Genomic DNA, 26448 nt, shown 5'->3' with positions numbered 1-26448 from the left:
CCAACCTCTGGCTCCACAACCAGATACCTAAACCACTGAACTACCCAGCCTAGAAAGACCTACACATTCATATCTTCAGAGTCTGAGGTGTAAGTTCTATTACTTACTTAACCTATGGGTCTTGAAGGAATCTCAAAAGCATGCATGCATGTGATAGAGAAGATTTTTTTTCATTTCTACTGTTGCTCTAATACTATGCCAGTAGTATTTGGCACATTCTCTATTGTCTTTGCTCTACAGCAAGATGAGCAACATACTGTAGTTCAGGTCCTGTAAGCTAAAAGCCTCATAAAACTCAAAAACATACCTAGATAAGCATACTCTACATATTTGAAAACAGTTAGATTAGTATTAAGAAACTGCGCTTATTAGTGATACAAAGTACAAAAGTGTTTGCTACGCCATAAGGGTATACTTCCTCAGTTCCCTTGATGGTTCCTTTTGTCTCCGTATTGCAGGATACTGTAAACCTCTTCACTAATTAATAAAATATGGTGTTTAAACAAAGCACTCTGCCCTTCGTTGTTTATCAGATCTTTACCAAGGAAAGAAACTCTGGGTTAGATTCTCCACAACAGCATGCACATAGACACACACATGAAATCCTAGTGGAATGAACCATTCAAAATAGTCCAGTGAGGACTGAGCATTCTCAATAGACACAGAGGATGGAGTTGTCGGGATAGTGGTCAGATTATACTCTGCAATGCAGTCTTGTGCTGCAATACATTAGCAATAACTTTTCCTTCCTTCCTTCCTTCCTTCCTTCCTTCCTTCCTTCCTTCCTTCCTTCCCTCCCTCCCTCCCTCCCTCCTTCCTTCCTTCCTTCCTTCCTTCCTTCCTTCCTTCCTTCCTTCCTTCCTTCCTTCCTTCCTTCCTTCCTTCCTTCCACACTCTTTATAAAGTTTTATGTAAAGTTATGCACTTCAGTTCTAACAAGCCAATGAAAGACCTTTGAAATAAATACAGTGGTGCCTCGCATTACGATCGCTTTGTTTAACGACGAAATCGCATTACGATGAACTTTTTGCGATCGCTTTTGCGATCACAAAACGATGTTTCCTATGGGGGAATTTCACTTTGTGATTATCGGTTCCCTGCTTCAGGAACCGATTCTTCACAAAACAATGATTTTCCAACAGCTGGTCAGCAGTTTCAAAGTGGCCACCGGGTAAATAAAATGGCTCCCTACTGTGTTTAGGGATGGATTCCTCGCAAGACAGGCAGCAAAAATGGCCACCCTATGGAGGATCTTCACTGGACGTTGAGTTTTAAGCCCATCGGAACGCATTAAACAGGTTTTAATGCATTTCTATGGGCTTTTAAATTTCGCTTTACGATGTTTTTGTTCTACAGCAATTTTGCTGGAACAAATTAACATCGCAATGTGAAGCACCACAGGAATTTCTGCACAGATTCTTCTTTCCTCCTTCTGAAATCATCAATAAAAGATGTGAAACACTATCCCTTATACTGCCAATTCCAAATGATAAGGCTTTCAAGATTGAACTAAGGAGACTGAAGGAGACGGTGGCTGGAGAAGGAAAGACATCCATACCTTTGTGCTATAAAGTGCTTCTAACCAGTGGTGGGTATGTTTTGAGGCCTTGGGGCTCAATTTGAAGCCTCCAGCAGCCATGCAAGCCGCTTTGTTGTTGTTATGTGTCATCAAGTCACCTCCGACTTATGGCAACCCTATAAATAAGTGCTCTCCAGAATGTCCTTTCCTCAGCAGACCTACTCAGCTCAACCTTGTAGCTTGCTTTAGGGAGTCAATCCATCTTGTATTTCTTTTTGCTTTTCCTCTTTTCCTGCTGTCTTCCACCTTCCCCAGCTTTATTGCCTTTTCCAGAGAATCCTGCCAAGGCTCTGGAAATGGCTGAAAATGACAATTTTTTTCAAAAAGAAAAAAGTGAAAAAGGAAGTGTCTGGATGAGCACTTCCTGTTTGGATTTTCAGAGATTTTGGGCAGGGGAGAAACTTGAGGAGCCCCTTCCTGAGGCCCAGGAAGAGAACAACACTGTCCCAAGAGGCTTTAAAAAATAGATAACAACAACCACAATCACAGGGACGTCTTTTGGGGTGTCCCTGCAAAAATGTCCATGGATCACACTTTCCTCATCCCTGCAACGTGACTTCTTTTTTTTCCCTCGTGACAAGGCCAAATAGAAGACTATTAATCCTTTTCCTAGCAATGCTTGGTAAACTGTTAGCTATTTTGGATGATGTCATTTTGTGGTTCAAAACCACTAGAATCATGTTGTAGGGAGAGACTGGGAAACTTAAGGAGGGTTGAAATTTGCCCATCCCAATATACAGTGACTCTTCAAGGCTCCCCTTTTATGGAAGGGTAGGATCTTATTAAAAAAATAAATACTATATATGTAAATAAAGTAAAATATTGATTGGATGTGGGGTATTTCTGGTGTACACTGAAGTCGAAGGATCTGACTGGCCCAGAGAAGTCTCCCATAACACCTGTAGTAGGTCACCATATAAATGTGAGAAGAAACTTGTAAGAAAGGAATAAATGTTGGAGAAAAATTGCTGTAACATCTTACCTAGGTCTGTTAAAGAAGGTTCTTCTGGTCTGCCACGTTTTAAAAAGTTCTGCAAAGCACCTTCAAAGATAAGTGCATATATTTATGCATAAGAGTCTACTTTTCCAACATAACATAGCAACAATGCTCCCAGCAACACCCAGATTACCAAAACAAAGAGCTAGTGCACATTGTTAAGAATGCTAACTTCTTTCTTCTTTTGCAAAAATGCAGCATCTCATTACTAAAACCTTATAACCTTTGCTCAGAATTGCCTATATGGGTCCCCCAAACACCTCGTTACGCAGTGGTTCTCAACCTTGGGTCTCCAGATGTTCTTCAAGTACATCTGGAGACTGGCCAGAAATCCTGGCCAGTACAGCGAATGGTAAGGTTTCTGGGAATTTTAGTCCAAGAACATCTGGGGACTCAAGGTTGGGATTCACTTTTTCAAAAACATACCTGGTTTAATTTACAGGTTTTTTTGCCATTCTCGTTTTCCTCCATCACTACCTTCAATGCCTGGTGGGGATGAAACTGACTCACGGGAATTGCCTAAACTTAGTGTCTCATCTGGAAAGCAGGAATAGTTGATTCTATATACATGTGAGAACCACCAGTTCTGCCTTGCCTATACAGTACTATCTTATGGATTCTGATCCTGACTTCTCCCACAGAAAGAATTGTACCTGTTACATTATTTAAAAGTTCTTCCTCACTTCCAACGGCACTTCCCCATAAACCTGAAAATAAGGAAGAAAGAATATTAATAGGCTTGAGCTTTTCCTTATGGCAGGAAAAGGCAGGAATTAATATTTCATATTAATACAGCATCCACTCCAATGTTCAAAATGTAAACCACACCCACCATATCTCCAAACAAGGGTTCAAATTCGCCCCTTTCTGTTTTGGTTGCCCTGGAACACACAGCTCTAGCTGTTTTACATTGCTTGTGAAGTAAGATTGATTCATACCTAATTTGTTTGCTTTTCACTTTTCAAAAATTAAATACTTCTTGGAGGTTAGTACATTTCCACTCTACATTCCTGTCAGTAGGCCATGCAAACAAAGTCAGTTATGAACAACACAAGGTATTTTACTTTGCTTCAAGTTTGGCATTCTGAGAATAACAGTGCTAACATGAAAATTCATACAGCATACCTTGCAGATAGCAGATATTTTTCTCCTTCCTCTTTTCAACCAGTTGTCCATTTTCAAATACACTCCCAAAATGTCTGGTGTCTATGTATGCTCCTAGGCCAGGAATCCCAATTTCATGTGGGGTAAATTCAAACCAGGTACCTTGAAAAACAAACATAAAGAGGAAAAATAAGGCTTTGAAGACGAAGAACAAAGGAGTTAATTTTTTAAAAATCAGAAGGCCCAGAAAAACTGTTACCAAATTCTCTTTTGTTCCAAATTATTTTTCTGATTCCATTATCGAAATGGTTTAGGATGGGTGGAGACATCTCATATTTGTTTGCTCAGTCATAAGACAGCATTTGGGTGCTGTCCCTTTAACATTACAGGCTGAAATTCTGTTATACACTTACACAAATGGCATAACTTTTGAAAGCAAAGTTAACGAAATCTCCATATGTATTACAGTGGTGCCTCCCTTTACGATCGCTCCATTTAACAACAAAACTGCATTATGATGAACTTTTTGTAATCGCTTTTGTGATCACTTTACGATGTTTCTTATGGGGGAATTTTGCTTTGTGATGATCGGTTCCCTGCTTCAGGAACGGATTCTTCGCAAAACGATGATTTTAGAACAGCTGATCGGCGGTTTCAAAATGGCCCCCCGCTGTTTTCAGGGACAAATTCCTCACTGCACAGGCAGCGAAAATGGCCGCCCTATGGAGGATCTTCGCTGGACTGTGAGTTTCCAGCCCATCGGAATGCATTAAACGGGTTTTAATATGCTTCTATGGGCTTTTTAATTTCGCTTTACGACATTTTCGTTCTACAGCAATTTCGCTGGAATAAATTAACGTTGTAATGCAAGGCACCACTGTATATACTGCACCCACATTGTGTGATTCAGTGTGCAACAGAGAATGTCTAAGGAGATTCCTGCTTATTTACTTCAACTGTATTTTACACATGACTAAGTATGCACACACAGACAAATGTTGTTACCTTCATGATGTTTCAGGTATGATTCTTTGTCCACAGCTGCATAGATGGGATAAGGATTTCTTCCATTCTGACAAGATTCCCCATGGGCGGACAATTCAGTCTGATCCAACTGAAATAAAGGGATTTTTAATTTAATACATTATTCAGTCTTTTTCCAGCTCAACCACATCTTATATTAAGGAGCACTCTCATAGTGGGCTCTCTCTATAGCTCAAAGGTGGAGAAACTGAGGCCTTCAAGCTTTCAGCCGTTTTGGATTATAAATCTCATAATTCCTTAGCTGAGCTGGCTGGATAGCTCAGTAGTTTAGGTATCTGGCTATGGAGCCAGAGGTTATGAGAGTGATTCTCCACTGAGCCAGCCTATATGGCCTTGGGCAAGCTGCAAAGTCCTGCGGTGCCCCCAGAAGAAGGGAATAGTAAAGCATTATGAATAGTCTCTACTTGGAGAACCCTGAAAAGCTTGCCATAAATCAGAATTGATTTGACAACATATGATTATTATTAATATAAGTAGTTCCCAACCTTGGGTAACCCAGGTATTCTTGGACTGCCATTACCAGAAGCCTTCACCACCAGCTATGATGGCTGGGGTTTTTGGGAACTGCAGTCTAAGAACACCAGGCTTACCCTAAATTGGGAACCACTGATTTATATTATTAATTATTTAGCACAGGCCAAGTTTCTAGGAACTAGCCCTAAACGGTTTAGGACCTCGATACATGGTGGAACACCTTCTTCCACCAAGATCTACCTGAGTCACCCCTTCTAGCCTGGAAAGACGGCTGAGGAGCCTAACGCCAAAAGAGGCCTGGAAAGAAAGAACAAGAAACTGGGCCTTCTCGGCAGTGGCCCCTCATCTATGGAACACCTTGCCATCGGAAATCACCCTGGCACTCTCGCTGGGTGTTTTTAAGAGTCATTTAAAGACTTGGCTCTTTAGGCAGGCCTTCCCTCCAGTCAACACTTGATTTTTTTTTTCTTCCTTAGTTTTCCTTTTTCTCCATCTTGAACTTCTAAATTTGTTGATTTAATTATATGATTGGTTTATGATGATTATTTTTATGATGTTTTATGACTGTTTGTAAGCCGCCCCAAGTAGACTCTGTCTAGTGGGTCGGGGTAGAAATCAAATAATAAATAAAATAAAATAAACTCTAAAATGTCTGGAGAGCTAAAAGTTCCTCCCTGATGCTATAGTTAGATCATGAAGATTACCTTTTGACCAGCAAATCACTTCTCCCTACATCTAAGCAATGCTATCACACTTATTGAAAGTACAGAAGTACAACTCAGAAAGTACAGAAGAATATTTCAAGAGCTGTAGAATGGAGAATAGTAGATACTGAATAAGCAATTGTGGAAAGTTCAGGTTAGTTTTCGACCCACCTGGTTTAGCAATTTATGCACCAGAAAATAAGACCAGAAGTCAGTCAATGAGTAACAGTTGTCTTCTGTAGCTTCCAAAACAGCTTCCGTTGCCTTCTTAACTTCCCACTGGCCATGAACGATGTTTGCACAATGCTGTTTTTCTAAGATTTCAATTTTTTCTGCCCAATCATTATCTTTGTAAAGGGCTGACAGACACCTTTTAAAGAGAAGGGCAGATACATTTCAAACAAGGGCACAATGGATTTCATCTGCAATCTTACTTTCTACTGATTTTGACCTTACTTGTAGAACTAGATTAAAAAAAAAAAAAAAGCCAAATCTGGAAAAAAATTCTCAATCTCATTTCCATTTTGATTTCAGCACAGTGTTTCCACGAAGGCAACAGACACCATGAATTAACATTAACGAGCAGTATGAAATGATGCCCCTTGTATAAGTATACTCATCTGAGGACAAAACACAAGCATAATTAATAGTCAAGAAATAATAGGGTTGCAATGAAGCCTCTGCATGCAGAAACAGCTCACCTCTACACCAGATATTTGAGCAAAACACGTAAGACAATCCTCTCTTTTAATTTTGCTAGAATATTTCAAAAGCTCCTGCTTTTGAATCCAACTTAGCCCTGTTGAGGCATTCAACTGTCATTTAAGTAAGTGACACCTTCTTTTATCTCTGCCATCATGTACTTACCAGGTAGATCCTGACACTGCACCCAAGTACATCACAGAGTCCAAAAGGTTGTATTTTTTCAGCTCCACTAGTGTACCATATAGGGCAATCATGGCCCTCGAACCCCCGCCTGATGCAAGGACAGCAATATTGGGGACTTTGTCCTGGTGGAAATAAAGGAGACTTTTTCATTAGGTAACCCCCAACCCCCCAAAAAAGATCCAGACTTTATCTGATATCTGTATCTACATGACCTTAGCATTTGACAGTTTGTCACTCAGTTGCATTTGATGACTCACATGCATTGGCATTTAGTAGAGATGAACAGAAGCCACAAATGTGTTCCATGCCAAGATAAAGGTGACACAGAGATGGGTCAATCTACCCTGTGCCCTTTTGGAAAATGTCTGGCGAGATCCTTGTCTTGGTCCATTACAGTATTTGTGCATTTCGAGTGGCTTCTGATGAAGGCCATAGCAGTTGCTACTATTTTTATTTTTACTTTCCCCTTTATTTTTTTCCCACTTGCCAAGACTGCTCAAGAAAGCTGCCCCCAGCAGCTTCCTACAGCAGTCACCAGAGAGGGAGGGAGGAACTTTAAGATGGCAATGGGCCCACTCTTCTTTGATTCCTTGATAAAAAGGCAATGCAGGAAACCACCTTTTCTCTAGACTATCTCCATCCATTCTCTCTGCCCCCATCCTTCCTAGTCTCTGGATCTGAAATTAGTCATGCTAGAGCTACAAGGCTTTGTCGGTACCTACGCAGTAGATAGGAAAAGGAAGGTAGGTCTATTTCAAAGAAAGGATACTCTGTCTACCTGGGGTCTTCCTTTCTCTTCCCCCATGTCTAATTTTGATGTCTGACTGCTGGATTGAACATGGATGCTCCACTAATTCCTCTGAGCTCTTTGCTGTGACCAGTAGTGGCTTCAGAAATGCACAAATGTCTTGCTTTGATTCTCTTTTGTGCCTCGTCCAGAGGCAGCGACCAAGCCTAGTATTTAGTATTTTCATGGTTGATGTTAATAAATTTACAACTTAAATAAAATCTTACATTTGAACACTGGAGGAAGGTGAACATTAAACTAAGCAGTCACATTTCATTTATTTATTTTAACTATTATTTAATTGTGGACTCAGAGGTAGAGGTGAGCTCAGACATAGAAATCTTACCACATCACACGGAATCCCAAGCTTGTCAAGGCCTTTCTTCACCACTTCTTTTCTAGAAGCAATAGCTGCGTTTTCACCCACTGAGAGAACTTTTGAAATCCGGACCTCGGCTTTCTGCTGCTGATACATAAATACCACAGAAATGGAAGAAAGGTGTTGTTAAATGCCAGCAAGCTAGTGATCAAAAGGTTTAGTAACATATGGTCATCTTCAGCCAAGGAGATCTGAAGATGACCAAGGAGATCTGAAGAAGCGACTGACACATGTATCTTAACATGTATCAGTCATTTCAATCTTTATGTTCATCAGTCTGCACACTGGCAACATATTCAAGTACTTTCACAATAAAAAGCTCACAAAATCCCTTGTGTGCTGCAGAGAAGCACTGTTTTTATTCAGAAGTGAGAACGTTAGTAGAAAAGAATTAATAGTTTAATTAACTGTCAGTTCATACCAGTTTTTGAAGTTTTGCATTCAGTTTTGTCCTATACATGGCTTGATGCCATAACAATAAATTATGTATGTATGTCAGTTCAGTATCTGCCTCATTAAGACTTCACTGTTAACTAGCCGTTAACTTTTCTCTACTAAGTTTTCTATCTCTTTTAGTATGATTTTTGGAGGTAAAATGTTCAGATTCTCTCTCCGCAAGCATAGACAAAGTCCACACTGGATCAGCAAATTGGAAGATGTTGATTCAAAATGTAACATTTGTAGTTCTTAGATGGAACTACACAAAAATGCATTGGGGACTGTCAAAGGTAGAACTTACTTGCTCTGTCTGATTGGATTCCATTTCTTCCTTCCAGTTTCTTTATGATCAATTGGTTTAGGGAAAACACACTCAGATGAAGGCAAATGGGAACAATTTAAGCGTTTATAAATCTACAGACAGCAGCAACCTTTCCCAGTAGCAAAGATGTCCTGCAAGAAATGGTATGTTCTATTAGTCTCTCATTGATATCAGGCATCATTCCTAAATGCTTCAGGAAGGAAACTCCTCTTGTGACACGTAAGCCCTAAAACATGTGTTTTGCCAGTTCCACTTGGATTCTTCCAAACAAAATACTTCATTCTGCAAAACACCGTTCAAAAGTCTTTGTTGTGGCTTTATTGTTCATGGATACAGTGGAACAGTAAAGCCTGCCGATAAGCTTTACTGGGATATTTGCCCAGTCACATTATGAAAACTTGTTGCCATGACCCATCAAGTCATCTCCAACACATGGCAACTGTGATAGGATTATCCAGGTAAGTGTTCAATTTTCAAGGAGCAGTTTACCTATTCCCATCCTTAAGTGAGTTCCCAAGGCTGACAAGAAAGTTAAATCCATGTCTTCTGAGTCCTAACCCAACACTGTCCTAAACTATTGAGTGGGTTCAAAAAAATAAGCTGGCTCTCCAAAATTCTTTCTCTTGATATCCAGTTCACTTCCTGGGAAACTTAAAGGAGGGAAATATCAGTTACTATTGAGGACAGGAGAAATCAGAGAACTTTCCAAAAAAAAAAAAGATCTTTCTATAGATTGGCATACCTTAAAGAGAAGATACACAAGATTTGTTTCCTTTCATTAGAAAGAAAAGATGATTTGCCATTGCTTAGCATAATTTGGAGGAGGAGGAGGAGTGCATGGCTAGCCTTATTGGCCATATTAGTTTGGAAGAAGAGTGAAGTTGGATGACGTTGGAAGTTGGACTCAGTGGCCTTCCAGCTTCATTATTCTAGGATTCTATGGATTGCTGCTCAAACTGCCAGGTACAGAAGGTCCACCCAGTGTCTGATCTTAGTCAGAGAAGCTTCACCCACTATTTAATAATACCAGTGGCCTTGGTCATACTGTCTCTAATCATCTGATTGACAGAGACTGTGGGCAGGAATACAGCCCTCCATCCACATATGGTTCCTTGCCATTCCTTACCAATCTTCCATTCATACTTGGAAGATCTTCAGTTCCCCATGCCTCAAATGTTGATCCTGCACCAGAGGTGGTTTCCATCCCCACTCTTCAAAAAATGTTTGTGCTATGAACTCTGGTCCAGCATTGGAATACGCAATAAAAGCAAACTGGTCTCTTCGATCCCAACTGGTGACAGAAAATGAGTCTAACCATACCACATTCCTGCCCATCCCCAACTTTACAAGAGTGCAGATACTACTGATTTACAACCACAAATATTGTGAAATTTTGGTGGAAAGGCGGAAAGGGGCCATGTGGTATGCAAGGTGATAGCAGACTTCCATCTGGGACTCCATTTCAGATAGGTTTGTGTCCGGAATGGGTTCCAATCCAGACCCATTCTGTAACTGGCTTATGACCTCTAGCAGAGCATATCACCATTTCTGGGACATGCTGTATCTCCTTCACATGCTTCCATTCTGAATAGCAAAAGACTCACTTTATCCCTGTAGCCACTTCATATAAGATACATGGGGACTTTTTCAGGCCCTGTGCTGTTTCTGGGACATATAGAAGGCCTACACAGTCCCACTGGCTGGATTGTTTTTTCCAGGCCTTGCATCACTGCTTGGCCCCCTCCAAAGGGCACAACATTCAAGCACATGCACCGGGTTCAGACTAAATTCCTTAGAGCAATTCTTGAAATTCCAAGATGCGTACTGAATGCACAAATTCATTTAGAGACAGGCTCACTAACAATGGTAGCCAAAATTACACTAGCCTCCCTTCAGTACTGGCTTAAAATAAATTACCTATCAATTATAGGGATTAACCATCTACTTCTAGAGGACAATTTTCAATCAAAGTGTCTGAAAGGAGTCCTAAACAAATTGCAAGTTATAGGCTTCTCTCCACAAGCAGTATTGAGTATGCAAAGGGATGAAGCGAAATCAGCCCTTAAACAGAGAATAATGGATATGGAAAGACAGGTAGATTTTAGTAGATGCCCCAACTTGCTTGCTCCCCATGGCCTATTTATCACAGCTTGAGATAAGTTAAGGAAAACCTTTACTCTGGCTAGATGTGAGGCCTTTCCCTCAGCGATGTTGGAAGGCAGATTTAAGAAGATCCCAAAGGAACAAAGACTCTGCCCTTGTGGATCTGGTGAGATAGAATCCATTGAGTATATGATGCTCAGATGTAACAGGCATAATAAAATTCGAGGAAAATATATTACACCTCTCTTAAAAGACATGACGAGCTAGACTCAGACTACTGTAACCAATTGTTAATTGATCACAATCGGACTACTACAGAAATGGTAGCGAATTTTTGGGCGGCATGCCATAGTAGCCATAATAGATAGCCAAACTTAGACATTGGTCTTATATTGTAGTTTTGTTGCTTTTTGTTTATTTGATTTGGCTTTTTGCAGTATATGTCAGTACCTGAAGCTCTGCATTTAATTTTGTTCTATGTATGGCTTGATGCTGTAACAATAAAGTACCGTATGTATGTATACAGTATATGTAAGCACATGCACCCACCAGTTTTCTTTCCCTTCCCTCCCAACTTATTTATTTATTTATTTTATTTTATTTATTTAATTTATATGCCGCCCACTCTACCCAAAGGTCTCTTGCTATTATCTGTTCACTGTAAATAAATGGAACCTTTTATTCTTTCTCCTAATGTCTCAGAATGGGTTACTGAGACTGTAAGTGTCAGTTGATGAGGAAAAAGAGGTGGACTTCTCTGGGGAGCCTGAAGCTAATTTTGCTCTACCTGCACTTCTGCTGAGCAGCCAGAGGAATATGACCAAAATTCAAAACTCTGCAACACTATGTGTATCCACCATTGCAGAAACACAACAGACTTATAGACATCTTGATGCTGAGCCACTGAGCCTATTGCTGGATGGGAATAGGTGGAGATGGGTGGTCAGGCTTTAGGAATGGGTGAGCCAAAAATCGAATTTTCTCCTTTTTCCAGTGCCTTTCTGTCAAACGTTTGCATCTCTGCCTAGAAACTCACTAGACTTCACCCACCACCTAGAGATCTAGCAACTCCACCTGTGATTTTTTTTTTCAGAACTTAGCTCCCTATTTTGGAACTGGCTTAAATTGAAAAAGTCTCACCTACAATATCTTCCCAAATCTGGAGTTTCACTGCACACCAATTCAGTTGCTACACCATCCAGCCTGACCATAGATTTCTAAATAATGAAAAAGATATTACTTATCTTGTTTGGTCAAATAAATGTACTGCAAGTGTCCTGAGTTGGCTTTTGGTTTTCTCCTGTTTGCATATGAGTTTGCTTTTGAGACTTTCTCTTTGCTTGCTTGCCTCTTATCCTATTGTATATAATATACCAACCCCAGCTGAATATATTGCGTAACTGGTTTCTGATAGTTTTGGTCTGTTGAAAGTTTTTAATCTTTATCAATGTTTAATTGTTTTTCAAATATATAGTTTCATATAATATTTTAACCTGTTATTATTGTACAGTTTTAATTGTCATCAGCCACCTTGGCTCCCCTATGAGGAGAAAGATGGCATAAAAATAAAATAAACCACAGGGCAGGCATACATACATACATACATACATACATACATACATACATACATACATACATACATACATACATACATACATACATACATACATACATACATGATTATTTGATTAATTGATTAATTGATTGATTGATTGATTGATTGATTGATTGATTAATTGATTAATTAATTAATGCAGCCTCTGGCTCCCATTTGCTCACCCACCAACCAAAGCTGGTTATTGATCCCAGTTCTGAGGGAGCTGTGAATCCAGTCCAGGTTGTAGCCTGTACAGGATTTCTCAAAAGTCCTAAACCTATTTTGGGGATAGGGTTTAACACTTTAGATAGTTTCTGAAAAATGCAAAGTAACATCTGGAGTAGATTCACGAACCCCATAACTGGAGTGACAAGCAATCACTGCCTCCCAGACTAGTTGTTCTAGTTACATACCTGCTGAAAGACAACTCCACGCAGTTGCCCACTGAAATGAAGCTCAACCAAAATGAAGCAAAGAAATCCAGCCAGGAATAAAAGTTTGTGTTTCTTCTTCACTTTTCCATGCCTGTTTAATTTTATATTTCTCTATTGCCCTGGCAGCTATCTTTCACATTACAGCCTTAAGAGTATGTTGCTGTGTCTTCTATGCACCCGCTGTATTTTCTTCCCCTTTTCTTCTTAATGTTTGCTTTCCCACTGCTTGCAAACCCTTTTTAAAACCCTGTGTTTCTCATTCCTGCCACAACCTCTTCCTTGTCTTTAAAGCTGGCTAGTACACATTGTAATTGAAAAACAACCCCTTCTGAATTCAGTAGAAGTTCCTTTCCTAGGTTTTCCGACTAACTTTAAACTTCTTACACCCTTTTTCCAAACACTCTCTACATTTTTGTTTGCTCCACTTTTCTAGAGCTTCTCTTCCAGAGCCAAATTAAACATGGCATTGGAAATATGTGAATGAAGCCAACGATATTTTGCTGGCTGAGGCAGAGCAGCAAATCCATCCCCAATATCCCTGCCAAGTCAAGGCACAAAGTAGTCTAGGAGTCAAGTCATTTTGACACTGAGTAGGAAAATCTAATGAGTAATTCTGCCTCTTCCTAGAAGTAAATATGTGATCATAGGTCAGCATCCCATATGGAAGGTAAGGAAAATCAAATAAGCAATCCCCTGCTGAAGCAGCCTCCCGTTGTGCAAACTGCCACACATCTAGTTGCACACCCAGTCTCACAATCACTGGAAAACTGAGCATGCAAAGCAGAGCTTATCAGAGCAAGGGATGCTTGCATTATCACCATTTTGGAATCATGGAATATATCTCAGTACTGGCCATTATTATCTACACAACTATTAGCTTCACATTCACAAGCTGCAATATCTACTATGCAAAGCAGGCACCTTATCAGACCTAATAGTAAGCATGGCCCTGGACACAGCTCTGCCAATTTTTGGAAATCCTAGTGAAAGCAGACTATAATTTTGATCACAGTTGGAAGTCAGAAAGTTAACCCTCCTTATCCCTCTCTCCACGATGTAGTCCTGATCTAAATTTAATACGTCAGATATTAGATTTCTGAGATAGAAGCTATGCAGAGGAGGTGCCAGACATCTGGGTCAAGAATTCCCAAATTGTTGACCCAGGGCACCAGATTTAGACGGTGCCACAGCTGCCTCTTTATTATTTGCACGGTGAAACACACACCTTGCAAATGATGCAAGCAATGTTGCTTTGGGTTCAAAGCAGCATTGCTTGTAAAAAGTCACTGCTCCCTTTTCCTGCTGGATGTACTCAAACACTAATTGGAGCACTTTGCAAAAGAAAAAGAAAGTCTCTATCTCTCTCCCACACCTCCCCATTCATTGCAATGGCAATTTATGTTCCACAGCATCCAGTCCCAGATCTATGTTTTGTTAGAGACTAATACTTTGATCACATGGGGAAATAGACTTTATTTTGGACCACTTCTGGAGCCATCCAGGGCAAACTGTTTCTCGATGGTCACACAACATACAGGGAAATATGCTCCAGCCTGATGCCAATCTGTGCCCAAGCTGAAACCTTTTGCAGGGACCTTTAAGGGTCCTTGCAAAGCAACCTTTTCCAGTGTGATCAGATCCATGCATTTCCAGCCTAAGTTGCACATAATTCCCACCATCCCCAGTAGTGTCCTCTAAGACTGCAGCCTGACCCCAAAACTCACCTTACTTTCCAATCTTGCAACTCCCTTCTTGTCTGAGAATCCCCTACAGACAATGGCAATTTGCACTTGCTGGATTCCAGGATCCTTGGATTCAATGCATATATACCACTTCTTTTCTCCTTTGTCATTTCCCTCCATTCTGCAAGGCGAGAGTTCCCACTGAATTTTGCAGTCATCGGTGGTCTTAGAAAAGAGGCAAGGTTGCTGATTTTCAAATACACAGGGAAATCCCAGTTAATCTTCTTTGCTTTGCTAGGGAGCCACACACTTCTTGCCTGCTGTGAGCAGCCCTCACATCTCCTCCATCATGACAGCAAATATTTACAGAAATGGGCACTTTTATTAGAGCAATACAACTTAGAAGAGGCCAATGTGGCTCAAAAATTAAACTTAAAAACCTTTAGGGCTCCAGGGAGTTGACTGCATTCCCATACGGTCCAAACAAACAGAAGAAATCCACAACAGTCCTTTACTGGGAGGAGTGGAACTCTGCCACCTCAACCAGCTCCAAAACCCTTCACAGATGGTGAGGGGGAAGAAAGAATGTGGAAGTATCCATAATTGGACATCAGAACTCTAGAATGTTTGTATTCACTGATTCAGGTCAAACAGGCATTATAAATATAATAGATAAAAAATTCCTGATCGCATAATCTGTAACAGAGAAAGCTGTCTGTGTTGTAGCTGAGTTTCAGTATTTGTTTTTATTCCTGCACAAACTCAGTTGTTACTTTGGAACTTTTCACCTGGGGCTATAAAAGAGTAACTGTTTGATTAGTCAGTGAGACCCACTCTACACACACACATGTACATACTTTGTGTTGGTGATTCTCCTGCTTTCAAAAGCAATAAAGTTTTATTGTGAATTAGGTTGTTTCCTTTTAACCTGGCCTTGTGCAGCTCTGATCTGAAGTAAATCAGATGGAGCATTTTACTTCATCTGTGGCATTGTCTTCTGCAACTGGTTCTAGCTCCCATTTTGCAGCTGCTTTCAGTTGCTGGCTCCAGGGTGAAAGACAGAAAAGCCTTCAGAAATGGCTCCAGAGTAAAAGAGAAAAAAGCCTTCAGAGATTAAGTTTCTCAGTTGATTTGTCACAGATATAGATTGGCATGAATCAGAATCATTTTGATTTCATAATTCATCAAAAGCAAAGCAAAGCAAAGCGTGCTGCTTACATACCGCCCCATAGCGCTTCAAGCACTCTCTGGGTGGTTTACAATTTAATTATGCAGGCTACACATTGCCCCGCCCCCAGCAAGCTTTTTACTTTTTACTCATTTTACCGACCTCGGAAGGATAGAAGGCTGAGTCAACCTTGAACCGGCTACCTGGGATTTGAACCCCAGGTCATGAGCACAGTTTTAGCTGCAGTACAGCGGTTTAACCACTGCCCAACGAGGCTCCTCATAAAGGTTGAGGTTATGATTTTTTTTCTGATAAATTGTTGAATCAATTTGTCAATCCGTTTTTTAATTTTAAAAACTTATAAAGTGCCCCTCTCAAGCATCAAAATCACAAGGAAGATTTCAGAGGTAGGAGCAACAAACTGGAACATCATGGAGTTGACTTCAAAGTGGGGAAATTAGAAGTCTGTGGAAACAGACACAACAGATTTGCCCATTCCTACACTGAACCCTTTTTTCAAGGACAGTTTCAAACAATATTACTTTTTAGGAAGTAACTATTACCATCATAGGTGCAATGTCTTAGGTACACACATGTAAAGCAAAACTTCCTCGTATCTAATGAGTGACTTCATCAGTAGTGACTTAAGCAGTTAATCAACAGTTATCGTCATTCGATGGGATTAAAGCCACTGACATAAAACACCCTCCTCCAACTGTTACTTCAGAACACAACAGGAGCCAATGCTTGGGCCATGTGATTCTGTCATCATCTAGTGAGGCCATGCCCATGTAAATATAAAAAATAATATATAAGATGCAATAACTCTGCAAAAAGCAATATGTTTCTGTCATTAAGTTAATAATAGTAATACAGCTTAGTTATATCTTTATCATAGAAAAAAGAAATTAATTACAAGTAACTACTTAATTTGCCATTGTTTAGAACTAGTTGGTTCTTGTATGTAAAACTCTGGACTATAAGTGCCTTTTTCAACAATTAGAGATGCTTTTAAAAAAAAACTGCAAATGGATGAAAAACACACATGCAAGAAAGGACTATTTTTTGCCTTAGGGTATAGTATTCTCAGCACATGGTAGCTTATTTAAGTAAGGAAAATCATACTGTTGGAAGCCTGCACAAGGACAATCAGAAATCAGCATGCATTTCTCTTTACATTGCTTCCATTTTTACCTAAGAGACAGAGATAGAATAATCTATTCATCTCAAACTGTATGACCACATTTCGGTTAGAGCAGCTAAAACAAATTGCTAAACTGCTTTTATAAGTATTTTGAAGATGGTGTTTAGGGTCAAATTAGATGAGGCAATTAAAATATGTCATTAGAAGAGCTTCCATTTGTTTAATTATTGGTAAAGAGCAGCCATGAGGTCAATCTAATATGAACCTATCTATATTCATGGGGCAGGGAGGCTTACCTATTTGCTAGGGAATCACACCTTTCTTGCCAGCTGGGAGCACCCCTCCTGCCCCCTCCATTGTGATGCAGCAAGTAGTTGCAGAAACAGGTTCTTTTATTAGAGCAACATAACTTAGAATAGGCCAATGTGGCTCAGCATTAAAACTTACGACCCTTTAGGGTGCTAGGGCATTGACTGCACTTCCTAGCAGTCCAAACAAATTGAAGTCCACAACAGTCCTTTACTGAGAGGACTCCACTGCATATCTTGCTTTAGTAGCTCTTAGTCATACTGCTTCTACTGTCTTGTGTCTTTCATTTGCCCCAGATGTGGTACCAAGAATACATCTCATTGCAGTGAGATCCATACGCATCACACCTGGGATCAAGAATATATACATCTCATTACATTGAGAGAGAAATATACTATCCTAGGGCCACTGAGTTCCACTTATCCACGTGCATCAGGATTTCACTGATGTTACAAAGTCCCAATGTTATGCTGAGATTGTGACATTGAACTCCTTACCCAAGATCCAGTTGCCAGTCTTAGCTAGAGTAGCCCCACTGAAGCAACTGCTGAATGTTGAGCCATTTTATGGAAATCTCATTGATTCAATGGGTCAGCTCTTGCTGGGACTACCAATGTGACTTGACATATTTTCTTACTAGATGAAACATACACAAAAGCCAACTAAACTGTATCAAAGCTAAGGAAATTGAGCCACCAGGACTGCTTTTTTGGCAGTTCTAGATAAGGCCAATTGGACTTCTCTGTTTCTCAGGCTATATATCAAAGGATTGACTGTGGGCGTTAAGACTGTATAAAAAAGAGAGAAGACCTGATGGAGCCCCTTCGGTGTGTTGGTTTTAGGACTCATATAGACAATGATCAAAGAACTGAAGAAAAGTATCACGACAATCAGGTGGGAGGAGCAAGTGGAGAAAGCCTTTTGTCTCATGGCTTTGGACTGGAGCTGGAGGATATTGATGATGATACAGGTGTAGCAGATCAGGGTAAGGAGAAAGGTTGGTATGGTGTCCATGGAGGCCAGGATGAAAGTTGCAGTCTCCACTGGGTGGGAGTTGCTGCAAGAAAGCTTCAGCACTGGGGCTAGATCACAAAAGAAGTGTTCAATTTCAGGGGGTCCACAAAATGAAAGCTGCAACTCTAGACATGTTATGATGGTGTTACTTACTAAGCCACTAATCCAAGAGCCAGCAATAAGCCAGAAGCAGAACTTCCCGTTCATGAGGAATGTATAGTGCAGAGGTTTGCATATGGCCAAATAACGATCGTATGACATGACAGCAAGGAGGTAGCATTCTGTTGATAATAAGACACCAAAGAAATAGTACTGCACAAGACAGCCATTCACTGAAATAGACCTGTCTCTGGTCCAAAGACTGAAAAGCAGACGGGGCAGAAGAGTCGATGTGTAGCACATCTCCAGGCACGAGAGATTTGCAAGAAAGAAGTACATGGGAGTGTGGAGGTGCGGATCAGCAATGACTAACAGAACAAGGATGAGATTCCCAACCATGGTAATCATGTAAATTGTTAAGAAAGCCAGGAAGAGAAGTGTCTGCAGCTCTGGATGATCACCAAATCCAAGAAGAAGGAAGTTTGCGATAGTTGTTTTGTTTGTCCTGTTTTGAATTTGCTGTAGGAGACAACAGATGGTTCATGCATGTATATTTATACATCACAGATAATATACACAGAGAGACATAAATCTAATGCAGAATCAAACATGCGTAACCTCAGTGGCCTAAACTCAATTGCTAGTCCCAGATAACATAGAATTGTTGAATCAATTGCTGAATAGTAAGTCAACACTTTATTTATTTATTTATTTATTTATTTATTTATTTATTTATTTATTTATTTATTTATTTATTTATTTATTTATTTATTTATTTATTTATTTATTTATTTATTTATTCATTCATTCATTCATTCATTCATTCATTCATTCATTCATTCATTCATTCATTCATTTATCTATTGCATTTATATGCCGCCCATCTAGACATAGTCTACTCTGGGCGGCTCATTTTTGTAAATTCCCTTAGTTTAAGGGGTCTATTTTAGGGATTAGCAATCGCATTTAGGCTATCGACTTCAATTGTTTTAAACATGCAAAAAAGTGCTGCTTAAATGCCTCCCCAAAGTGCTTTAAGCACTTTCTGGGTGGTTTACAATTTAATTATGCAGGCTATAGACTGTCCCTGCCCTCAGTGAGTTGGGTACTCAGTTTACTGATTTCGGAAGGATGGAAGATTGTGTGAACCTCAAGCTGTCTGTCTGGGATTGAACCTGGGTTGTGAGCAGAGATTTGGCTGCAGTAGTGCAGTTTAACCACTACACTACAAGTGTCCATGCCCCCTTGCTCTGAATTTAGGCCAGCACCCATAACTGTTTAGCCACCTCAGATCTAGCATTAGTCTGAAGCATGTGAGTAGAAGATGACTGTTGCCTGAAATTTTAAAAATAACATAAAATAAATATTAATTAGTATTCTGGGACATAAATCTCCATAAGGGCTTCCCCTCCTCAAGAGAAGTTGAGAAAAAAGAAAAATCTCATGTTTTCCTGGAAAATATTTTCCAAACTATTTTAGAATGTATTACCTTGTTGCTTTTAAATAGATGCACATATCTTAGAAACATTGACATGGTATTGAAACTGCAGTAATGCACACAGACTGCCTAAAATTCCCTGATTAAGTAAGCCTCATGTGCAGAATCATGCAGCCTGAGGCCTGCGGAAGAACAATGCTAAAGAGTATGTAGTGCGACAACATTACATTCTTTTATTTGAGCTACTGCCAGTAATTAACTGAGGTCAATGTGCTTTCACAGTGATTCCAGGAACAGGAAGAGGATTATGTTTCCAATGCGTTTGATCAGACTTTGCGCAAATTATCAGTATTCATATATGGAACAAAACACCTCTAAGAGATTGACCAATTCCTATAACTGGGTGAAGAAAGCAGGACAGGGTGATGTTTTATTGCCTCTGTTGCAATGGTTCAAGAGACGCTTCAACATACTCTTTAAGTATGTTATTTGGAACCCAGTCTCCTAAGACATAAAGATCGGAGATCATTATCACTACTCAAAACTCTGGTCGACATCTTACGATCTGTTTTAAACCCCGTTGACCTGAACAGATTGTAAGCGGTCTCTATACAAATTTATAAGCTCCCTCTCAAGTTTCATGGTTCACACAAATGTATCATAACAAAGAATGTGTATTACTAATAAGCCTTTCATTTGGCTATATTCATTATGTTATGCTATATATTTCCTATGTAGTGAACTCAGAGACAGAGTTTAGAAAAGTAACTTGGTGGGCTATAGCTGAGATAATGCCTCACCCAGCAGTGATGCTTGCTGGAGATCCTGGGAGTTTAGTTACAAAAATAATGTTTCCAAAGCTGTGCTCAGAAGTGTGTTGTGACATGACCCAATCAGTTCCATGAGTGGTCAAGCTCAATAATAAAATATAAACAGCTTTATGAGCTGTCAATTAATCAATCCTGTGTCTAAGAAATAAGCGGAGGAATAAGGCAATTTATAATGCATACAGTCTGTTTTTCTTTCCTGCTGGATTTTTTTTTCTTTTAGTATTAAGAAGAGTTGTACATGATTGTTGTGGGTTTTTCGGGCTCTTTGACCATGTTCTGAAGAACACGGCCAAAGAGTCCGAAAAAAAAAGCACAACAACCATCAGATCCTGGCCGTGAAAGCCTTCGAGAATACATTAAAACAGTTGTATAATTCAAAAGTAGATTTCAGAAACAATGAATTTGATTTAACACATTATTGCCAAGCTGCACTCAAAACATATTTGGAAACAATTTCCACAACAAAGAATGTTTTGATAATCACCTTGCTAGGACAACATTGTTGCCTTACAAATGTATAGAAACAGAAGTGCTGATATGAAGATAGTTATATTACATATATTTTATTTACCTCTATGTTGCCTTCTAGAAGATTAATATTGGATATACTCCCTTCATTCCCCATTTATGGATTTGAAGATCACCAGGAAAAAAGAGCCTCCTCTTCTGTGTCGGCTCTATACTCCTAGTTCTCAGCTGTCTGCCAGCTCTCTCTAAAATGTTACTACTACTTTTTCCCCTGTTGATTTTATCCCTCTGTATTTAAAAGGTAAGCACTATCTTTAAGGTCAGAAGACAAAAGCAGTGTATTGACTTGAGGTTAAGCCTCTCAAAGACCTGCAAACGATTTTCCTCAAGGGAGAAGAGGAGCCAAGAGAGTTGCTATCTAAGAGGAAAATTGTCACGGACACAAATGTAATGACTTAATGTGTTAGCTTATGCGAAAGACAGATAGGGAGCCAGTTTATCTGGCTGTTATCCCTAGTTGACAAAAGTGATAGGGAGGGGGCATTGCATCTTGTTGGTCCTTTGGCAAATGATTTGTTTGAGGAAGATGCATCAGACTTGAACAAAGGCCAAATTGACTCATACAAGGCCTTTCCAGTTGATTCTAGTAGTCTCTGAAGTGAAATAGGATCCCTTCCCCAAAGCTTCCAGAATGGAAGTTGTAGTTTTGTTCAGTATCCCTGCTGAAAGCTGAACAAAGCTACAACGTATTAAGGACACTGGGTTTAGAATAAGAGGGATGTGTACAGTGTGGTACAACAAACCACAACAATTCATTTAAGAAATCCATGCCCATCACAAAACAAAGGATAATATCAACATCTTCTTCATCTTTGTCTTCCTCCGTCTGGCATTTAAGGACAAAGCAAATCCAGGAAGGTCTATTATTGCCACCTACTGACGGCCAAAAAACTTTTCACAGCCTGCACATTTAAAGCTGTCTTAACAAGCCTGGTTGGTTATTATCTGTGAGTTATCTGCAGAGGTGGAATTTGGGGATTTTCTGGATTATAAATACCATAATTCTTTATTCTGGGATTAAATTTATCTTGAAGGCACCTGAGAAACAACTCCAGTGTGATGCCACTGAGAGAAAGGACTAAATTGGAAAGCTTTAAGGCTTCGCTAGGCCAAACTCTCCCCAAGTGCCCTGTCCCTGTTCTGGTTCTAGCTGGAAGCTTTCATTCTGGGTTGGACACTTGGGTAAAATTAGGTCTACCTAATTTCAAAGTCTTCCAGTTTAGGCCTTTCTCCCAGGTGTATCACCTTGAGATGTGTATTTCTCAGGTACCTACAAAGTAAGTTGAACTCCCAGAATGGAAAATTATGACCCAGAAAGTCCCAAAATTCCATCCCTAATCATCACCAGCAACATCACTGACTACCCTTCTGACAACTGGTAATGCAAAAGACAAGTCATCTCACATAACAGAAGAGCCAAATCTACTGCTCTGCTATTATGAGAGGTGGGTTACGCATATTTGTAGCTGCAAATGCTTGAACAGGGAGTTAAGGGGAAAATGTCAAGAAGAGTGAGAGAGCTTGATCTTTAAGTGGTATGGCTCAGATTGCACTTCCCTTTGATTTGAAATTTTCTTCTACTTCATACTCCCCAGATGTTTTCAGACTAGCATGACACCATTCAACAGAGCATGCTGCCTAGAACTAATGGGAGCTGTGGTGTATGCTAAGTTAAGGAAGGCTGATGGATCCTCTCCTTTTCAAAGCATATACATATACCTCAACTCTGTGAAACCCCTTGCTTCTCCACTTACCTTCCCTATTTTGCTTCTTTGAAAAGATAAAATTTAGGTAGTCTTTAGGAACCCAGGAGAATTAGGGCCCCTGTATTTAACCTACGCAGTGTACCGAGAAAGAAAAGCATTACTGACACATTATGTAGAAATTTTACTGTTTATTTTCCTTATATTAAATTAATGTTTTATTTTCATTAGGTTAAACATACATGTACAGAGCAGAGTATAAGTGAAATCTCTGTCAGCCATCCATTCATCTAGTTCAGTGCCCCCCCCAACTTTGGGTCACCAGATGTTCTTGGACGAAAAATCCCAGAACCCCTTCACCACTGGCTTTGTTGGGCAGGATTTCTGGAAGTTGTAGTCCAAGAACATCTGGGGACCCAAGGTTGAGACCCACTAACCTAGATAAGTATGGTGTTTTCCAAAGTCCTCTCAAGTTGAGGAGTGTGTTGTTATAGATTTATTTCTCTCAAAATATATGTTGTGATAGTTTAAATAGCTGTGAGCCATGTGGCAACACTTGAAAGTATGGCTATCTAGTGAGAGGTGTTCCGTTTGCATCTTAATCTGGGAGGTGTGAATTTGGTCATTTCATTCTGGAATTTGGAAAAATGGACTTGGTCCAGGGTTCTTAGCTAATGTCAAGCCATCTTTTACACTTCACCAATTCCATCAAGAGATTGTGAAGCTACGAAACTCGATTGCCGTGTTTCCTGGCCAACCTGAAAAAAGCCTCCTTCACCTCTCGGTTTCTCAAACTGTATATGAGAGGGTTGAGCATGGGCGTCAGGACAGTGTAGAAGAGAGAAAAGGTTTTGTGTAATTCCTTCAGGGCTTCTATTTCAGGCACAATATACACAAGGATTATTGATCCATAGAAAAATGTCACAACAATGAGGTGGGAGGAGCAAGTGGAGAAGACTTTCTGATGAGCAATTTTGGACTTAAATTGCAAGACTGTGAGAAGGATACAGACATAAGAGGACAATGTTAATAGGAATGGGGGACATGTTCCCATAAGACCTAGAATAAAGGTTGCACGTTTTACTAGATGAGTATTGCTACAAGAGAGGTTTGCCACAGGATATACATCACAAAAGAAGTGATCAATTTCATTGGGTCCACAGAATGTGAGCTTGAGCATAAAAGAGGTTATTATTGTGTTGGTCAACAAACCACACATCCAAGAGGTGAACACCAACTGGAGACAGAGTCTTCCATTCATAAGAAATGTGTAACGAAGAGGTTTACATATGGCCAAATACCGATCATAAGACATAATGGCTAGAAGGTAGCACTCAGTAGCTGCATAGAAACCAAAGAAATAGTATTGTGTGATGCATCCCTTGATTGATATGGATCTGTCCCCAGTTAAGAAGCTAGCCAGCATTCTGGGTAAGATGGTTGAAATATAGCAGGTCTCCAAGCAGGACAAGTTGAAGAGGAAGAAATACATTGGGGTATGCAGATGTCGATCAACCACAACTAGTGAAACAATGAGGAGGTTCCCAGAAACAGCCAATGCATAGATGACTAGAAACAATATGAACAGGAAAATCCTCAATTCAATGAGATTGCCAAATCCCAGAAGTATGAATATTGTTGTGTTTGACTCATTCCTTTCCATTTCTATTTGCTGATAAAACTTGAGGTCATTCTGAAATAAAAATTGAAGAAAATTAGTGAACTAGATGACTTCAGACTACCTGTCATTGAAAGGTTAATATCGACAAGCTTATAGGATATCCAGTATGGCACCATTTGATGCGCTTTTTTGTAACGGAAGTGTGGCATTGTTTCTTTGAATGGTATACCACAAAGTCCAGTTGCCATGACTCAGCTTCCAAATAGCCTCACCTGGATGACTGAGAATCTTCACAGAAGTAGACCACATTGTTACTTTTAAGTCACAGACTCCCTATATATCAAGGATAGAAGCCGCCTAGAGTGGTCCTGATCTGACCAGATAGGCGGGATAGAAATAAAATAAATAAATAAATAAATAAATAAGAAGTTCTGTGACCCTCTTAGTGTTATACTGCAAGTCCTATCAAGCCTAGGCAAAGTTGTGGGATGGTGGAGTTTGTGATTCCACTACTTTCCTTCCTACTGTGCACCATAATCTGCTTCTATCCCCTCCAACTCAATTTTTGGATTGCAGCTCCCAAAATGTCTATTTTATTGACAATGCTGAGCAGAAATTATAGTAGCTACAAACTGTAATAGCCCACTCTCCTGCTTTACACATAGAGACACCCCAGGACAAGGCCAACTTCTTTCTCCTGAATATCTACATTCTACCCGCAAGGTAAAGGTAAAGGTTCTCCTTGACATTTAGTCCAGTCATGTCTGACTCTAAGGTGCAGTGCTCATCCCTGTTTCCAACCCATAGAGCCAGCATTTGTCTGAAGACAGTTTCTGTGGTCACGTGGCCAGTGCGACTAGATACGAAATGCTGTTACCTTCCCACAGAGGTGGTACCTATTTATCTACTCACATTTACATGCTTTCGAACTGCTAGGTCAGCAGCTGGGACAAGTGACGGGAGCTCACTCCGTCCCGTGGATTCGATCTTATGACTGCTTGGTCTTCATACTTTGCAGCACAGAGGTTTAACCCGCAGCACCACCACGTCTCTTCTACCCGCAAACAGTACTTTTAAAATTGGGTGAAAGTGCTTACAAATGTACCAGAACAAATAACCTGCATGTGTTTGCATATTATGTTGCATAAATCCTGTCTACTCCTTTTGCCCTGAAAACAGGATTCCCATTCAATGATTTGCGGAGTTAGAGACAAGTGTAGGTCCTTTACCCTTTTCTACTAGGTGCTTTCCCCATGGCACTTCAGCCAGCATCTCTCCAGCTGTGTAGTTCAAAAGCAAGATGGGCTCCTTCCAGATCTCTGAAAGACACACCTGTCCTCCTGAGCTTAGAGGGCCAAACTGTTCCTACCCCCAGCCCACCCCAGCCCCCCAAAAAGGCCCAAAGCCTCTTGCCCGGTTATGGTACCAAAACCAACAAAATTACTTTTAGAGGCAAATTGCCTCAAGTTAAGAAATCACCATAGACATTATCTGTTGCTCATTGAGACATGTGATTCAGTACACAGCCAATAATGTCTATGGTGAATTCTTAACTGGAAGAAATTCACCTCCAAAAGTCACATCACTATTCTTATGACAGCATAACTTTTTTTCCTTTTAAAAAGGCAAGTATCCAGCTGGACCAAAAAAATAAATTAAAATAAAATCTTGTTCCAAAAAAAGAGTTATGCAGTCTAGAGAACAAGGGCTTGGGGGAAAAAAACAAGCTAAAATTTATTTAATTAATATTGTTTCTTTTAATAGTGCAAGTCATCTTGGATCCCTTAGGAGAAAGGTGGCAGATAACTAAATGTATGAATAAATTGCCTGCCATGTCTCCAGATGGCACAAGGGAAATTTGTAGTGGGGGGGAGATATAATACAATAAAATAAATATTTTGAGGTGGAGGTTCTGGAGACACCCAAGGATCCTGATGAGGGGGCAAATTTAGACTCGTGCTTCCTCTTCTGTTATATAATACTGTCTTGACAATGGCAGCCATCCATCTTACTCAGATTTCACACCAGATTTCACAGATCTGTCCTTCTGGAATGATTCCCA

At 40.0% G+C, this 26448-nt stretch overlaps 3 protein-coding genes across 6 annotated transcripts in view; all 3 read right to left on the bottom strand.

The window, feature by feature from the left end:
- Positions 1-26448, bottom strand: part of LOC110089916 (cytosolic phospholipase A2 gamma) — a 39201-nt gene that overhangs the window by 8785 nt on the left and 3968 nt on the right. The window contains exons 1-9 of one of the 4 annotated variants that reach the window (XM_020813314.3): positions 12830-13238; positions 8696-8847; positions 7924-8043; positions 6770-6912; positions 6074-6272; positions 4686-4794; positions 3702-3842; positions 3230-3283; positions 2562-2621 (exon numbers count right to left, since the gene is read on the bottom strand). In XM_020813314.3, coding sequence (XP_020668973.3) covers positions 2562-2621; positions 3230-3283; positions 3702-3842; positions 4686-4794; positions 6074-6272; positions 6770-6912; positions 7924-8043; positions 8696-8719 — 850 coding nt within the window. In that variant the 5' untranslated portion in view covers positions 8720-8847; positions 12830-13238. Of the gene's footprint in view, positions 1-2561; positions 2622-3229; positions 3284-3701; positions 3843-4685; positions 4795-6073; positions 6273-6769; positions 6913-7923; positions 8044-8695; positions 8848-12829; positions 13239-26448 lie in introns of those variants that run through there. The other 3 variants (XM_020813317.3, XM_078378036.1, XM_078378037.1) reach the window with 3 other exon arrangements.
- On the bottom strand, positions 17093-18958 carry LOC144583681 (olfactory receptor 5AN6-like). Its single transcript, XM_078378039.1, has one exon. The coding sequence runs from the start codon at positions 18672-18674 to the stop codon at positions 17832-17834; it is 843 nt and encodes a 280-aa protein (XP_078234165.1). The 5' UTR covers positions 18675-18958; the 3' UTR covers positions 17093-17831.
- LOC110089919 (olfactory receptor 11L1-like) lies at positions 22982-26092 on the bottom strand. Its single transcript, XM_073002937.2, has one exon. It carries the CDS (start codon positions 24426-24428, stop codon positions 23490-23492), a length of 939 nt encoding a protein of 312 aa, XP_072859038.2. The 5' UTR covers positions 24429-26092; the 3' UTR covers positions 22982-23489.

Source organism: Pogona vitticeps, chromosome 6, assembly GCF_051106095.1.
Source record: "Pogona vitticeps strain Pit_001003342236 chromosome 6, PviZW2.1, whole genome shotgun sequence".
NCBI classification, from domain to species: domain Eukaryota; kingdom Metazoa; phylum Chordata; class Lepidosauria; order Squamata; family Agamidae; genus Pogona; species Pogona vitticeps.
This window is presented reverse-complemented; position numbering and strand designations above follow the sequence as displayed.

Bases quoted from the DNA above. Each gene is read 5' to 3' on its own strand.
- LOC144583681 (XM_078378039.1), bottom strand. From the start codon at position 18,674: ATGATTACCATGGTTGGGAATCTCATCCTTGTTCTGTTAGTCATTGCT.
- LOC110089919 (XM_073002937.2), bottom strand. From the start codon at position 24,428: ATGGAAAGGAATGAGTCAAACACAACAATATTCATACTTCTGGGATTT.